Source organism: Rhipicephalus microplus, chromosome 5 (genome assembly GCF_043290135.1).
Source record: "Rhipicephalus microplus isolate Deutch F79 chromosome 5, USDA_Rmic, whole genome shotgun sequence".
NCBI classification, from domain to species: Eukaryota; Metazoa; Arthropoda; class Arachnida; order Ixodida; family Ixodidae; genus Rhipicephalus; species Rhipicephalus microplus.
The window spans coordinates 114,933,730-114,952,128 of record NC_134704.1 but is presented as its reverse complement, the minus strand read 5'-3'; the positions used below and the strand labels follow the sequence as shown (position 1 = coordinate 114,952,128).

At 45.9% G+C, this 18,399-nt stretch overlaps 1 protein-coding gene across 1 annotated transcript; it reads left to right on the top strand.

The window, feature by feature from the left end:
* Positions 1–11,660: 11,660 nt before the first annotated feature.
* Positions 11,661–15,526, top strand: LOC119185842 (complement inhibitor CirpT1). Its single transcript, XM_037434704.2, has 3 exons — positions 11,661–11,838; positions 12,335–12,446; positions 15,354–15,526. The coding sequence occupies exons 1-3, from the start codon at positions 11,733–11,735 to the stop codon at positions 15,457–15,459; spliced, it is 324 nt and encodes a 107-aa protein (XP_037290601.2). The 5' UTR covers positions 11,661–11,732; the 3' UTR covers positions 15,460–15,526.
* The last annotated feature ends 2,873 nt before the right edge of the window (positions 15,527–18,399 follow it).

Sequence of the window (18,399 nt, the reverse complement as noted above, 5' to 3'; positions counted from 1 at the left end):
ACGAAACATTTGAAGAACGTGCCTTTAGTTTTCGTGGTTAATGAAAAGTTTAAACCTATTATTTTACAGCCCACCTTGGCACATGTGTGAATTGATAAAATGACTTCAGTGAAAAGTAGGAACCTGGCAGTGCCTTCACTTGAAGATCTGAAAATCGAACTTCCGTACGTATCAGGAAGCCAGGATAAAAAAAACTGAAAGCAGACTAAGTACTTATAACACGACGATAAACAGTGTTTAGAGGCCACGTAAAGAAAGTGGTCACCGAGTGTGGCTTGTGTGTACAGAGATATTTCATTATCTTTTATTTGTTTCACTACATTTGGGCTCCCGACTATTTAATGCGAATGTTTTAGATTTTTCATAAAAGCAGAAATTCGACCAGCGGTGCCCACTGCATTTGAAACAACGATGCAAAAGTTCATCATGGCGTGATGGCATCACCTTTTGATGTCAGGAGACATCTCAGGTAACCGAAGTGTGTGACGTCAATGCGTAGTTAGTCTAACAACACATGATGACTCCATTTTTATTACTTCGTAACTTTGTCAAAAGTGATCGGAACACGGAGGCGATGCAGGACGAAAACAAGGGCTTCCAGTCTTAGAGGCAGTGCTAGGCTATGTTAGGTAAAGAGCGTTTAAAGGGACACTAAAGAAGAAAACGACTTTCCGCTTGTTTCAAGAGCACAATTTCGCAATCCTGAGTCAGGTCAAACTGCCAGACTGGACTGGTTTCCGTAAGTCCCTGCCACGGACCTGTCTTTCGAAAAGGGATATAGTTCGTGGGCTCAAAATCTTATGACAACACTCAAGAAACATGAGAAACGCATACAGTTTACGGAGGACCTCCCAGTGGTAGATAACCATTTACTCCATCTCTAGGAAGATCGCCACAGTCTCACAAAAAGATGGAAACGGAAAAAGCACAACAGAACGCTGAAAAGACGCATAACAACTCTGACCCAACAGGCTGCCGATTATGCCTCTCAGTTAGCTGATTCTAACTGGATCGATGGGTGCAACATGAAGGCCCAACAGATGTCGGGGAAGAACACAATAATGCTTTTCTGCAGCCTAATAGATCCCGCTCATTCACGGTAGAAATACAGAAACACTTGCAACGTGCTTCACACAATTTTCAGGGCACAACAACACAACTGGCAGAGGCGTTAAGGGATAAATATCTCTGCGTAAAACAGGAACCTCGAGGTCAGGAATATCTCTATTCAGGCAGAGATAACGAAGAGATGGATAAGCCTTTCCACCACTACGACCTTAAGGCGCCCTTACCCAAAATGAAGAGAGGAACTGCCCTCGGTCGGGACAAGGTTACAGTCAAACTGCTGGCCAACCTCCCTGATCACGAGTATGAGGCTCTTTTTACCTACATTAATGCGATGTAGAAAGGAGAGATGCCTGTGCCACCCGATGGGAAAATATCACTTGTCCATTTTATTCCGAAAGCAGGAAAGAAAATTAATACACATAACCTGATACCTATCTCGCTCACATCGTGCGTGGGCAAACTAATAGAGGGTATGGTGCCAGATAGGCATTCCGATTTTTTGGAAAATTGTAACACATTTTCAGACACGATGTTCGGCTTCCGTCCACACAAGTCGGCACAAGGCATGTATTACAACTCAGTCATGACATATTATAACTGTGAAGAGGAAAGAGCATCGTTGGCAAGCAACATCGCCACCGCTTGGGTACTGGGTGCTGGGCTTCGCTCGCTCGGCTCGTGCTGATCATCGCCGGCATCTGCTTGACCGTTGCTCTTGCACGATCGTGTTTCTTCGTAGGACCACCGTTGCAACAGTCGCCAATAAACCCTTTTTCAATTGGTGGAGGGTGCTGACATTCCCCGTCGCCTGAACCTGGGTGCTGCCATTCGCCGTCGCCTGAACCTGGAGCTGCGAAACCGAACGCTACCTCCCATCATGGCTACCAACAACGCGCAACCTGGTTCTTCCACTCCATCCCCCAGCAACCCCGGCGTTCTTCGTTTGCGAGAGCCCAAGGTCTTTAGCGGAGCTGATGAGACCGACGTGGAAGACTGGTTCGCTAACTACGAACTGGTGAGCGCAAACAACAAGTGGGATGACGCGGACAAATTGACTAACGTCATCTTTTACCTCACTGACGTGGCCGAAATGTGGTATAACAACCACAAAAACGACATTACGACGTGGTCCATCTTTAAAACCTTGTTTGCTGACGTTTTTGGCCGACCCGCAGTCCGCAAGTCCAGAGCCGTACAACTCTTGCGGACTCGCGCACAAAAGCCAACGGAATCTTTCACCAGCTACATCGAAGACATTATTGGTCTTTGCAACCGTGTGAACACCACCATGCCCGAGTCGGAGAAGATTCAACACATCATCAAAGGGATAAATGACGGTGCATATCAGCTGCTCCTGGCCCGTAATCCTGCCACCGTTGCGGAACTTGTCACTTTGTGTCAAAGTTTCGACGAGTTGAGCAAGCAGCGCGCCCTGACTCGGCCATTTTCCTCACACGCCGACTCGCTCTCCAGTCTCACTTCTGTTCCCGACCACTCACCAACCCTGCAAGAGATTAAAGACTTCGTGCGTGAAGAAGTAGCTCGGCAACTGTCGTTGATTCCCTTCACGCAGCAGCCACCGTCCTCTCGTCTGCCCTCACCACTCCGCGACGTTATTGCCGAAGAGGTAGCTCAGGCTGTTGCCGTCGCTGCCCACCAGCAGCTTGTGCCTGTGGCCATGCCTGTTGCCCATGCGCCGGCTTGCAGCCCGTGGCCGCGCCTCTTACGTATGCTCAGGTGGTACGTAGCAGACCCCGCCAGCAGCATTTGCCACCCATGTCTTCAGTCGCTCCCCACTCCGCCCCTTTTTCGACACCTTGGGCCGCACCACGAGTCAGCAATTCCTGGTGCACTCCTGACAATCGACCGATCTGCTACGCCTGCGGTACTCCAGGACACGTGGCACGATATTGTCGCCGTCGCTTCCAACCACTCCACGACGCTACTCGGCCGTTACCGTATGACCCACAGCCCATGCACATACCTGCTCCCTATCCCTCACCGCAGTATGGATACACTAACCTTCCTGAGTCTCGGTCACCCCAGCCTCAAACTCACTCTCCCCGCTCCCCATCTCCTCGCAGGCGATCACTGTCCCCAATGCGTCCTAGACCCGCTTCCTCCAACCGGGAAAACTGAACGCAGCAGTTCCAGAGGCAAGAACTGCGCCGTCGTCGAAATGCTCAAGTCCTCGCACTTCACCAGCTAACGTTGTCGCTATATCTGTCGATGGTGTTTCTACCTTTGCCCTCGTCGACACAGGTGCTGCCGTTTCTGTTATAGCCGCCCAGCTCTGCCGCTCCCTACGCAAAGTGACCACGCCACTCTCTGGACTATCGCTTCGTACAGCTAGCGCACAACAAGTTCGACCTCTCGGCACCTGCACGGCCCGCATATTCATCCAAGGCTCTATGTACGTTGTCGAGTTCATCGTCCTTTCGGTGTGCTCGCATGACGTTATCCTCGGGTGGGACTTTCTGTCAAATCATCATGCCATCAACGACTGCGCACGCGCTGAAGTTCAATTTTTGCACCTGTGTGAAGAACCTTTGCACGAAACCCTTGAGCGGTCGCCAAAACTTGTCGTGCGTGAGGACACTGAAATTTCGCCAGCCTCTCTTGCCGTTGTCCCGGTTTGCTCCGATGACTATAATGATGCTACAGTGATGTTTACACCTTCCGACATTTTCATGAGCCGCAGAGCCGTTTCCTTGCCTTTCGCTACACTCGACGTCACTGCGGGCCGAAGCAATATTTTCGTCCATAACACCCTTTCTGCACCGCTTACGCTACTTGCCGGCGAATGTCTCGGTCGAGTGGAGTACCTCGATTCCTCTTTATTTTTTAACATGCCAGACGAATCGTGCAGTAGCGCCTTGACCCAACTTCATGCCCTTTCCCCACTGGAATGCTCATCGAGTGACACCTTCTCGAGTTCCATCGCCGACACCTTAAGTGCCCATGAACGCGCCGAGCTTCTTAATCTCCTCCAGCACTTCGCGAATTCATTCGACGTTTCTCAGCCGCAATTGGGTCGGACTTCCGCAGTGCACCACTACATTGACACCGGTTCGTACCAGCCATTGCGTCAAAGACCGTACCGTGTCTCTGCTGCAGAACGTCACGTTATCAACGACCAGGTCGAAGAGATGCTACGCCGTCGCGTTATTCAACCATCGCACAGTCCTTGGGCATCTCCTGTCGTTCTAGTTCGAAAGAAAGATGGATCGATTCGATTTTGCGTCGACTACCGGCGATTAAACAAGGTGACGCGGAAAGACGTCTATCCATTACCGCGCATAGACGACGCCCTTGACAGCCTCCAAGGAGCCGAATTTTTCTCCTCCTTAGACTTACGATCTGGATACTGGCAGGTTATTATGGCAGACGCTGATCGCCAGAAAACTGCGTTCATTACACCAGATGGCCTGTACGAATTTAACGTAATGCCATTTGGTCTTTGTAATGCTCCTGCCACGTTTGAACGACTCATGGACAACACATTGCGTGGACTGAAGTGGTCTGTGTGTCTATGCTACCTCGACGACATTGTCGTTTTCTCTCCCGATTTTCCTACGCATCTGCTTCGGCTCCAACTGGTTCTGACGTGTTTAACCAACGCTGGGCTCCAACTGAACCTTAAAAAGTGCCGTTTCGCCGCGCGAGAGCTGTCCATCTTAGGGCACATCGTCTCCAAGCATGGTCTTCGACCCGACCCTGCAAAACTGTGAGCAGTCGCTGAGTTCCCGAAACCTACTACACTGAAAGAATTACGCAGTTTTGTCGGACTATGCTCGTACTTCCGGCGCTTCGTGCGAAATTTTGCATCGATCATGTCACCACTGACCAACCTCCTACGTGGTGATGCAGACCTTTCATCCTGGTCTTCTGACTGCGACGTCGCGTTTGCCACGCTCCGTAGTCTGCTAACATCTCCTCCAATTCTTCGGCATTTCGACCCAACAGCTGCAACGGAAGTTCACACAGACGCTAGTGGGGTTGGTCTAGGCGCCGTCCTCGCCCAACGCAAGCCGGGCTACTCCGAATACGTCGTCGCTTATGCGAGTCGCACACTTACTAAAGCTGAGGCCAGTTACAGCGTCACTGAAAAAGAGTGCTTGGCGCTAGTGTGGGCGCTTCGCAAGTTCCGCCCTTATTTGTACGGTCGCCCATTCAACCTGGTAACGGACCACCATGCACTTTGTTGGCTCGCCACATTGAAAGACCCTTCTGGCCGCCTAGCTCGGTGGGCACTGCAAATCCAGGAGTACGACATTCGTGTCATATATCGCAGCGGACGCGAGCATTCTGACGCCGACGCCCTGTCGCGTTCGCCTTTACCTCCCGACTCGGCCTGCGGAAGCACTGGTACCAACTCCATCGCATCTCTCGACCTCGACTCCTTTACCAGTGAACAACACAAGGACCCGTGGATCGCTTCCCTTTTTAACTGTCTTTATGGACCGTCAACCACTGCGGTACCACGATCTCTCTGACGTCAAGCTGCTCATTTCGCCATTCGTGATCGGCTGCTACACCGACGCAACTACGCCCCCGTAGGTCGTAAGTGGCTCTTGGTTGTCCCGCGCAGCTTGCGATCACAAATCTGCGCCTCCTTTCACGACGATCCCCAATGTGGTCAAGCCGGAGTTTTCAAAACTTACGAACGCATTCGCCATCGCTTTTACTGGCGCGGAATGTATAATTTCGTTCGAAAATTCGTTATGGGCTGTCTTGACTGTCAACGTCGCAAATCACCGCCTTTCCACTCGTCCGGTGCGCTTCAACCGCTTCCGTGCCCTGCCAAACCTTTCGATCGGATCGGAATTGATCTCTATGGCTCTCTACCGACAACATCAGATGAAAATCGGTGGATAATAGTCGCTGTGGACCATTTAACACGCTACGCTGAGACCGCAGCCCTTCCAAGTGCCACTGCGCGGGACGTAGCATCCTTCATCCTTCATCGCTTCATACTACGACATGGGGCACCTCGAGAACTACTAAGCGACCGAGGTCGAGCCTTCCTATCAGAAGTCGTCACGTCTCTGCTTTCTGAATGCCATGTTGTTCATCGTAAGACCACGGCATACCACCCGCAGACTAACGGGCTCACGGAAAATTTAACCGCACCCTTGGCGATATGCTCGCCATGTATGTGACATCCGATCATACTAACTGGGATCGCATCCTTCCATTCATCACGTTCGCATATAACACCGCGGCACAGTCTACCACTGGATTTTCACCTTTCTTTCTTCTTTATGGACGCGAACCATCCCACACCATCGATACTCTGCTTCCATACCGTCCTGACGCATCCGAATGCCCATCTGTGTCCGAAGCTGCCCGAAATGCGGAAGAGTGCCGTGAACTCGCACGCACCTTTACGTCACAAGAACAACAGCGCCAGAAAGAAAACAGCGCCGACTCTTCACAAAGCCCCAGCTATTCCCCGGGATCACTTGTATGGCTGGCTGTTCCTTACCAAACCCCCGGCATTTCCTCAAAACTCGTTCCAAAGTACGAGGGCCCATACCGCGTTTTGGAGCAAACCTCGCCGGTGAATTTTCTCATCGAGCCACTTTCCCCATCTGACGACATGCGCCGGCGTGGACGTGACATCGTCCACGTCGCCCGCCTTAAGCCATATCATAGCCCTCTGCCTCCAGACTTTTAGGTCGCCAGGATGGATATTTTTCGGCGGGGGCAAATTGTAAAGAAGAAAGAGCATCGTTGGCAAGCAACATCGCCACCGCTTGGGTACTGGGTGCTGGGCTTCGCTCGCTCGGCTCGTGCTGATCATCGCCGGCATCTGCTTGACCGTTGCTCTGCACGATCGTGTTTCTTCGTAGGACCACCGTCGCAACAGTCGCCAATAAACCCTTTTTCACAACCAACAGAGCACCCTCGCAACGACAAGGTTGTCCTAGCATTAGATCTGAAGGGAGCCTTCGACAACATAAAATACATAATTATATTAGCACATGTCAGGGAGATTCATTGTGGCACAAACACATTCAAATATATCAAAGATTTCTTGACGTATCGAGTGGCACTCATCAGAATCCAAGACAATAACTATGGACCTTACAAATTGGATACTAGGGGGACGCCACAAGGCGCTAAACTTCCCCTTTACTGTTTAACCAAGGGATGATACTTTTCCCGGTCCCGCCAAAGGAGTATGCAGGTGTGCAGCACGCGCTGTACACCGACATCACCATCTGGTCCACGGAAGGAAACATTGGGCATATGGAGTGAAGCCTGCAAGCAGCCATTCACGTAGTGGATCGGTATGCAGAGCACTACGGACTCCAGTGTGCACCAAACAAATCAGAATTTCAGCATCCTAGGCCATCGCCTAAGGACGCTACAAAACTGCGTATCTCTTTGGCTAATGGCCCCGCACACGAGGTTAAGGAGATTCCTCGGGCTCTTCATCCACAATCAAAGAAGAGTTGACACAACACTACAAAAGCTTCGCAAGGTTGGGTACCAAGTGGGCCGAATGGTCTTACGCGTCCCCAACAAGAGAGGGGGATAACGGAGCAAGCATGCTGTGCAGCTAGCTCATGCCTTCGCAATTAGCCGTATTTTATACGCGGTCCCCTATTTCTACTTGAGCAAGAATGATGCAGAGAAAGTTGAGGAAATCACGCGAAAAGTGATCAAGAGGGCCCTTGGGCTACTTGTCACAACTTCTAACGCGCGACTTCTCGCGCTGGGAGTAGTGAACACCTTTCAGGAGCTTAAGTAAGCACACATTGAGAATGAATACACATCTAACACAGACAAAGTCAGCATGGCATCTGCTGAACCGGCTTTACTTGAAACACGACTTTCACACTCAGGAACGACTGCCTGAACTCTGAAGATGCGTCGTGAAAGTTCGACCTCTCCCCACAAAGATTAATAGAGAAGACAATAGTGGTCGTCGCCAGGTAAGAGCACACGGTTTGCAACCTCACTACGACAATAAACATGGAGTCTTCTACGTGGCTGTGGGTGCTCCTGACTGCGTGGGGTGGATACGGCAGCAATAATTCACGAGGGAAAGCAAGTAGATGGACTCACTTTCAAAGCTCCTGGCACAACACAAGCGCAAAAGGTAGCTATCGCCCTAGCTGCCTCCAACCATCGATCTCAATGTATCATATCAGATTCACGTGGGGCATGTCGAAATTATGAAGCTGGTTGGATCACACCACTAGCGGAAAGAATTTCGCAGAACTATAGCAACCGGGGAATCGACCCTACCCGTCGTTGCCTAGTCTGGACTCCAGGCCACCAGGGCCTAACGGTGAATGAAGCCGCGAACCCGGCGGCCCGAGCACTCGTTCACCGGGCATCCCGCTTAGATCCTGAGTGCCTGCAACCCGAAGGCGGATATCTGCTGACATTCAAAGATATTACAGCCTATTACAGGGATCAGAATCGTCTATACCCCCTTCCTGAAAAGGTGCTGGGGAAGGCTAATGAACGCATGTTGCTGAGACTGACTAATATTTTATTGTGGCTAGCGATCATGCAACATTTTGATTCCTCCTTCAAAGGCAAGTGCTAATACTGTGGGCAGGTGGCTGACACCTACCACATCGTATGGACTTGCCAGCTCAACTCAGTGCTTCCCCCCAACCCTAACCCAACCAGAGAGGAGTGGGAGGCTACCCTGCTAGGTTGCTCGGACCTTAAAGCCCAAAGGGCCCTGGTCCAGAGGGCTAGGTTAGCAAGTGTCACCAATGGGGTCCCGTAATAAAGACTGCACCCACTATGAAGCCTCTAAAAGGCTGCACCTATCCTACTTTTCTTTCAATAATTCTTTTCACTTATTCATTCGCAATCCTCAAAACACCACTTTTACCTCGACGCGACGCTTGCTAAGCGAGAAAACGTCCGATACAGACTTGCGTCTGTCAATGCCACCGTGAGATTCCCGCATCAAACAATGTGACGTAATAAACATATAAGGCATCTACTGAGTCTACGTAGTTTAGAAAAAAATTATAGATTAAAGGTATTGTCCACTTTGGGTACCATAGATATAGCATACGATGTTTTTAAAAAAATCATATTCCATCTTCCAAATGTTGCGAAAACGCGAAAAGTATACTTATAAATATTTGACGTCACGCACAGAGATTTCGGCATGAAATTAAGGATAGCAAGTTCGAGCTAGATTTTTATCCACTAATAATTAACATATGGCCTCGCCGTGGTGGTCTAGTGGCTAAGGTAAACGGCTGCTGATCCACAGGTCGCCGGATTGAATCCCAGCTGCGGCGGCTGCGCTTTCGATGGAGGCGGAAATGCTGCAGGCCCGTGTTGTGCTCAGATTTGGGTGCACGTTAAAGAACCCAAAGTGGTCAAAATATCCGGAGCCCTCAACTACGGCGTCACTAATAATCATATGGTGGTTTTGGGACGTTAAACACGCCCCGCCACGGTGATCTAGTGGCTAAGGTACTCGGCTACTGACCCGCAGGTCGCGGAATTAAATCCCGGCGGCGGCGGCGGCTGCATTTCCAATGGAGGCGGAAATGCTGTAGGCCCGTGTGCTGAGATTTGGGCGCACGTTGAAGAACCCCAGGTGGTCAAAATTCCCCGAGCCCTGCACTATGGCGTCTCTCATATTTATGAGGTGGTTTTGGGACGTTAAACCCCACATACAAGTCAGAACGTTAAGCCCCACACTTCAATCAAATCAATAATTACCATATTAGAGTGGAACCTATAAAATTAGACACCTCAGAGTGCAGTTTTTAATTTAAACCAAACCTCTGTTTCTTTTTAGTGTAAACTTAATGAATAGCCTCACGGCAACATCAATACATCGGCTGAGAACAAAAAGAGGATACTTTCTTCTTCAAGTCCCACCAAGTGAATACACTAGAGACACTGAGTTTTCGGAATATAGGTGTGAGGTCAATGAGCTTAGACATTGTTAAGCTCACAATCAGTGTTCAAAATTTTCGATTGTTGCTCGAAACTGTGCAGTTGCTTATCTACGATGACGCAAAGAAATGAGCACTACACCAAGTAGGGCGAAAACGTTAGTGGCACAGGCATACGCGTGGTTCTCCAGTTGCACGGAGTGGGGGGGGGGGTTGGATTGGTGCGACGTCTTCTCAGCGCCATCCATCCGTCGCTCGCTATTTTTCACCTTCTCCACGGAGGTCCTTATGTTGAGAGCGTAGGGAAAGGATGTGGTTTTAGGGGGAGATAATGGTGCGGCTACAACTCGTGCCCTCGTAGCCTGCGCACGTACGCCTATTCGCATACACCTCATGCGTCGGAAATTTTTGTGTCCTGTTTCGGAGAGTGGTGTCCGCGTTCGCAAATGATATCATTAACCTCCTGAAGTTAAGAATGGATATATTAATGCTGAATGGTTATGAAAAATATTAAGTAGATACAAGTGAATAGCAGACAATAATGTGAATCAACGACGCATAAGTTGAAATCATACAAGAAGGATTGAGTAAAAAATTGATCCAGTGATGTGGCTGAAATCAAGTAAAAATGGTTTAATTGTGAATCAGTGTGCAGTAAAGGTAAGACACAAACTATAACGTATAGAGTCGCCTTTAAAAGTTCGAACTTTTCATGGTTGGTGAAAGTGGTAAATTAGCTGCAGTCTGAGACTTCATAGACTAAATTCAGTCAAACCGTCCAGTACATTCTTATAGGGTAAGAGAAAAGGCAGAAAATTTGAATTTGAGGCTGGCGTCCACAGTAACCGCAAAATTTACCCTTTTTTGTGTGTCTCGTGGTTTTTGAACTATTTACGTTGACTCTAAGGTAAATAACTCAAGTTTTAATTAAAAAAAGTGTAAATTCAGTTTTGCCTACTCAGTCACATGGTGCTCAAAATGTATGAAATGTGCAATGTGTAAAGCAAAAACGTACTAACTAATGATTGTAATAAGAGTAAAAATTCAGCTTGAAAGTACGGTCCAATCGGCTCTTATATTCTGCTTCTAGGAAACATGTTGCGGGCATGCGAGATGAAGGGTTTAATGACTGCATCACTGTGACGGTGCACACGAGAACAAAGGCCGCCCTCGTGTGATGTTTTTATTTTGTCTGTGTTAAATTTAACGCTGGTAATTTTTATAACGAAAATATTGCGTGCTTAGTTAGCCAAGAGATATCTAAGAAATATATGATTGCACTGACGTCACACGGAAATTATAGCACGGTCAATATTACGAGACGCCAGTTGTAATATTTGTGTCGACGTTTTTTCTTTATTACCAAAGACGACATCGGATCATCCGCTTCAGAATATTTATGCTGTCGCAGCTTTTTCCCGCAATCGCGTTTCCTGCAAAGTGACGAAAACCAAGCTCAATAAATAAATAAATAAATTCTTGGTTCGCGGAAACGCAATCTTTCGCAGATAGTATGACTTTCTCCTTTCGATAAGCGACGTTCCAAGTAGTTTGTGAGGCAATATCCTAGCGCCGCAGCTACGCTGTTCTCCTGTTTCTAGATTTCAACGCGTGATTTCTTAGGAAGGATACCGAATGCAGACGCTATGGGAAAGATGATTGTGATTATCGCTGCAAGTTTTTTTTTAACTCTTGGTCGTTCTGTGCTGGAGTAGGAGTCGAGCGCACCCGTCCTGACTGTCGCACACTTGAAGTCTGGAGCTGGTCAAGATGAACTTCAATGCTGGGTTACTGGTTATTACTGCCATATTGGGCATCACACTCTTGCAACCTACTGAAACGACAAGCGGAGAAACATTTGTAGAAGTGGTTGATGGTGAGTCCTTCCATTTTAAGCATGTAATTTTTTAGAACAATTGCGTGATTCTATAGATGTAATGGTTTGTACTAACATGTTTGCCATTATAAACCAGTTAGTAATGGCGCATGCTGAAATGCCTGCAATATTGAAAACAAAAGTTAAAATATTCTCTTCGCTCTCCGTCGTCTAGATTTTCAGGGCTTCAAATGATTGAAAATGATTAAACAGAAGTGATCATGAGACACAAACTGGAGCCTTCCTTTTTTATGCGCTTGAAGTTTAGTCAGTGTAATTTTTTGTATAAACTTGAGAATTCCTCAATGCATGATTTGCATAGGGTCACGCTCGCGAAACTGCTTTTTGCTTGTGTTAATAAATAATTAAAATTATATATTTAAGTACTTGCAAGAAGGTACATTACTGTTTAAGCTGTATTTACTCAAACTATATTTTTATTTGTTAAAAAATAACAGTGATTTTGTGACGCCTATTCGAATATGTTACGTTTCAGGCAAATGCGTCTACCAGAACATAACCCTAGAACACCACCAAAGCATACAGTTCGAATCACCTTGCCAAGCTTGGTTCTGCAACGCAGATTTTCATAAAATATACTTCGGAGGGTGAGTTGTCTGGCTATAACCAAAAAGAATTTCTTTCATGGCACTCAAAACCAAGGACTATGTTTTAGGGCGAAAACAGGACAGAAAAGTGCATTTATAGCAGAAAAAAAAATCTACGGTTTGCTCAATTCGATAGTATTCACGTTATTGAAAATTTTGTTGACAGCTGAATGGCTTCAGTTTTTAGGCGGCAGAGTGTGTTCTGAAGCTAAACTTCATGTTTTGTAGACAAGCTTTCAAAATTATTCGGTCCATTAATAACTTAATTGTACAGATCATGCCCACTTGATGTATAGAAACCCACGAGAAGGAGTAAAATCACATTCCGTTCCACAGTACAGTTAAAAAATATCAATGAGCTCTAATAAACCAATTTGTTCAACTCATTGAATAAAAGGATTGAGAATCGATTGAAGTATTAGAGAGATAAGCTTATGAAGAAAAAAAGGAAAACAAGAATTACGAAAGTCTGAGAGCTCTTATTTCTTCTTGACCCCCCCCTCTCCACCTTCCAAATATTTAGGCAACTTCCCATACGTAGTGGTGAGCCATAAGGAATGGGGAAGCCGAGTGCCTTGCCTTCTTTTCTTTATTTTTCACTCTCTTTTTTGCTATTGTTCTTTTCTTCTGCCTTTTTTTATCTGTATCTTTCGTCCTTTTGCCTTCTGATTTCGTTCTCTATCCATATATCTGTTTCTCGAATTTCGACTCTCGATTTTCTATTGCTGTCTCTCTCTTTTTGCGTCTCTTTCTCCTTGTTTGTTTTACCAAACCTATCCCTGATCCTACTTCATTCTGTCTTTTTTCTCCTTCATACTTCATCACAGTTTTTCAAATTTTTTATTCCCTACGTATTTTTTCTAGCTTCTTCTCTCTTTGTTTCTTTTCTTTTTGTCTTTCTTACTTCTATATATTTTTTATGGCTACCGCTTTCACTGAATATCACTATTCCTTTCTCTCTTTGTACTCCTTCTCTCACCTATCAGAGTTATTGCGTTCCATGCTGAAGAAATTGGCATCCGTGCTATGGTATCAAAGCAAGAGATGAATGCCAGAAGAGCGTGTGTCGGTTGAATTATTGCCTACAAAATATTGAAAGTTTTTGTTCGCGCCTAATGAAGTTTCGCTGAAGAGAACGAACATCTTAGTACCTGCAGAGCAACGCAGGCTGCAAATGAGCATTTGATAATGGTGCTTATTCAGGTAGTTAGTGATCATGCTGGGCTATAGGACCAGCTTTTGCAAGCCACTTATTTCTGAACGTTGCTGCGACAACCAAAGATCCTAGAGAAAGCTGTGTCGTCTTAACATTTCCAAGCATGCTTTAATGAATACAGTAACACAAAACCGAATTTTCTTCCACAAGGCCATTTCCTGGGCGTGAGCTACTATATGAAGCAACTTTTTTCATGGTTATGACAGAAAAATAGCAAATGAACACTTCCAAAACAAAATATATGATATTTGCCCCAAGTATTAAACCACGAAACTGCAACGCGACTATTGCTTTTGATGACAGAGGAATCGAGAAGGTTAAATGGCAAAAATTTCTGGCAGTCTGTTTTCAAGAAGTTATGGCCTGGAACATGCATGTGGACAAAATTGTAACAAAAATAAATAAAACTGTTGGTTGCTTATACAAATTGAGTACTACGGTTCCTTCTCGGCTGAAATTTTTTATGCACTATTTTACTCTCGACTAACATACTGCATAAAATTCTGGGGCATGACCAAACTAAAAATTATAAGAATCTGATTGTACTGCAAAAAGAGTTAAACGATAATTGTAGGGTTATCGTGGACCTTTACCGAATTCTAGACCACAGCCTGTTTTTATCAAATACTCTCTGTTAAAGGCAAATCAGGTGTACTATTACAAGTTAATGCAATATAACGAACAAAACAGAACACATTATATAGCGGATGCACTCACAAACCCGCATTACAGCTTTCGGCAACACCATCTAAAACACGAAAAATAAAAACGAATTATGGGAAAGTTACCAAGCATCTTCATTACTCAATGAAATACATGAATATCACGACGAAGTGGTGAAAGCGTCCAATGAATCATTCAAAACATTGCTCATTTGACACAATATTGAGTTTGACAAAGCGGCTCTGTGTACATTCCAATTCCGTGTCCTAATTGCAAACTATAGTTGTTTACTAAGGCAAAATTACCTATCAGTGTATTATGTAACGTTTTGTTGTTGTTGCTTTGCAGACATAACGTGTTCAATTTCGCTTTTCTACTTTTTTGTACACATGTTCTTTTATTTCATGACTTGTCAGTGGAATATGTTCTTACAGTATATTCTGTATTGTGTTGTGCTACGTACGGCCTCCGTGCCGAACTGTCGTAGAAGCAGAAGTCTTTGTCTGGCCACACCGCATTTAGCGCCTGCTTCCTTTATGTTATAAACAGAAGAAATAAAGCCAATTCAATTAAATTTCATTCTTATTTCATAAGCAGACTAATTATTAAAGTATGCTTATGTTTTAAAAAAATAAAACATTTGAATGACAATTGATGCATAGCAATTCGGCCCACATACCCAAGCATTAACATGCGCATTTCAACAGACACACATATAGAGGTACCCACATGTAAGCATACGTGTAGATCTACGAGTACACGTTAACACGACGCATTTGAAGTGTTTGGTGTTGGGGAATGCCCTGGCAGTGCTACTGCAAGTTGTGGGTGAGGCCCAGGGGACGGCTTATTGCTCTCCCATAGTAGAGTACCAAGTACTCTAAATCGTTAACAACTTTTCCGAACACATGTCCCCGCTTAGTGAACGTAGAACACTTCCCCTTCATTTTTATACAAAGTATGTGAATGCATATATAGTTTTTGTAGTTAACTGTTTGTAACAGTAGCACGTTTCTTTTTCTTCACAGATGTACACCCAATCCTTCGCTAGAGAACTGCGTTGAGGTCAATGGCAACGGAACTTACCCGGACTGCTGCCCCCGTCTAGTTTGCGAAGGGCAAAGCAGAGGATGATGAAATAAAGCTTTTCTATATTCTGTAGCAGCCGATCGCAATAAAGTATGTTCTGTACCAATACAAATGTTTGTTTCAATGCTTAAGACTTACGCTTGTTGGTGTACAAACTTGTCCATTGAATTAGCAAGGCAACTGCCACAGCTGCATTTACGGTAGGCATAAATTTCTTTTCAAGATCTTATCTCTGATATGTTCCCCACCATAACGTCGTTCTGGCTTGAAATCTCAGCTATTAGGTCAAAGTTGGCTTGCTGGTAATGTCAAGAAGTATTGTTTAGGAACGAATAAATATTTTAAATGGAACGTCCAGCTAAAGCTTTTGCGTCTAAATTGTAGCTGAGTTCATTGGAATACGGAGATGTATTGCTTATAATATTCTCAAATTTTTTTCTGGCCCAAAATTTCTATGATGTTTTAAATTGGTTGCTTCCATAGCCTTTGCAGAGGCCAAATGTTTAGCAAGATAGCAGTAACTATTTTTATCGCGACCATGAAACACTTGGTTTCAATGGATGGTATGTGATTTTGAATGACAGAGCTTGTTGTATAGGTACGTTAGCACGCTTAAGATAGGTAACCTCAATATTAATTGCCCTACATCATACTTGGTCATTGGATCTTGTTTATATGGGATAATTCACAGCACATATATTCGTGATCGCGAGCATCGAGCAGTTACTGATACATATGCGCAATGTCAGTTAGTTTGCATCGTGTGATTAAGCCATCATTTAAGCGTTATATTAGTGGCCTTCAGCCGCTTCAGTCTACTGCGTCAGACCTTTTCGTTTGAAATATATTCTTATGTATCAGGAGCTTTGATGTGTCTTATGCTGCTCATGTCACATTCCCAATTCGTTGAAATTAGCCATGTCTAAATGTTCTGCAAGTGCATTCGCGATTTACTTGAGGGGCACAATGCCTGGTTACTCATCATGGAAGAAGAAGAGGAAAGAGAGAAAAGGAATATACAAGAACAGTAAGAGAAAATTAGAAAAGACCGTAAAATAAATAAAAATTGTCAGATCCCACGTACAGTGGGAATCGAAGATATGCGAAGCACGAACAGGAAAGCTTGATATGTCGCTTTAAAATCAGCACAGTGTTATCAGGTGGAGGTAAATGATGCCGTACATGACTTCCGTGTCCTGATTATCATGTTTGGATGTGTCGTATACCTTCGTTATCTATTTACTTTACGTGATAGCAAATTTAGTACATGTGGAGCTAGCGAAACGGCTGCGAGCACACTACTAGCGTGGCATGTTGTGATGTTCTTACATGACACGCGTGACAGGATTATCATGTTTGCACCAGTCGTATAGTTGGTCAGCGATCGACGTCACGTAACACTAACTTTTGTATATGCAGAGATAGCAAAACGGCCGTGATCACACCATGAAGAGCCCGATATATTCCAATGTTGCGTTGACGCGCGCACACGCTGGGCACAGTGACGCTACGTTAGCAAAACGCGAGCCCTCTATAGTCTGATGCCAGGTGTGATCGACGCGACCAGCGTCCATCGGCCCGGCCTGACGGCAATCGGCGCGAATTCGCACCGATGCGTTACCCAGACAACACTGCGTCTCTCTCAATCATGACGGAGGGACGCCGGCCGCAGTGAAACGCACATGCGTCAAAGCAACGCGCGCAGAGCGGGCCTGCGAGTATATGGCAGTACCGGTGCCTGGCGTGGCAACGCTGGCGTAACGCGACAAAATGAACGCCCGGCGAGCATGCGCACCACGTCACGTCGAAATATATTGGCGCCTTGACTGTGGCATGTAGTCGTGTTCTCACATGACAGGCATCTCATGATTACCATGTTTGCACCACTCGCATACTTTCGTCATTCATTGACGTCACGCAATTCCAAATTTGGCATATGTGAAGCTAGCGAGACCGCCCCGAGCGCATCATGAATGTGGCACGTACTCATGTTGTTACATGACCCGCATGTCTTGATTATCATGTTTGGATGAGTCATTTACCTAAGTTTTGATGGATATGTGGGGTTTAACGTCGTAAAACTACCATATGATTATGAGAGACGCCGTAGTGGAGGGTTCCGGAAATTTAGACCACCTGGGGTCTTTAACGTGCACCCAAATCTGAGCACACGGGCCTACGTCATTTCCACCTCCATCGGAAATGCAGCCGCCACAGCCGAGATCCGAACGCCATTAGCCTATGTTGTTCGTTCGGCCTTAAAGGTAGCCCATTCACATGTCAGCGAGCCATGGATAAGATCATTGATGGTGTTATTACGACAATACCCTTGCGTATATGAATAACTGCGTATGTCTTCAGCCGGACATTTGAATAACACGTTTCGCACATTCATAAAATATTTACAAGGTTCAAAATAGCAGCCTTAAATTTCAAGCCACTGAAGTGTTTATTTTTTTATACTGCCATCAATTACCTTGGGCACGTTGTCACAGAAGACGGTGTATCTCCTGACCCATTGAAACTGGCAGCGGTTCAGGCTTTCCGGCCTCCTCGAAATGTGCAGGAACTACAGTCATTCATCGGGCTCACGTCGTATTTCAAGAAGTCTATCCCGAATTACAGCGTTATCGCATCACCTCCTCGATCACTACTAAAGAAAACGCTACTTGGGAAGAAGATCAGCAAGTGGATTTTGAAAAATTAAAGCACGCGTTGTGCCAGCCGCCTGTCCTTAAGCTATTCTCTGAAAAACCAGAATTTGGTCTCCAAGTACACACAGATGCATCTCGGCTTAGGTTGGGAGGTCTATTGCTGCAATACGATGAAGAGCGACCATATTATCCAGTGCTCTACTTGAGTCAATCTCTCAAAGGCGCAGAGTTCAATTATTCTTCGACAGAACTGGAAGCTCTTGCAGTAAAAGGGGCATTGGAAGAGCTACGACCATACCTGATTGGCCGAAAATTTTAAGTTGTCTGTGAC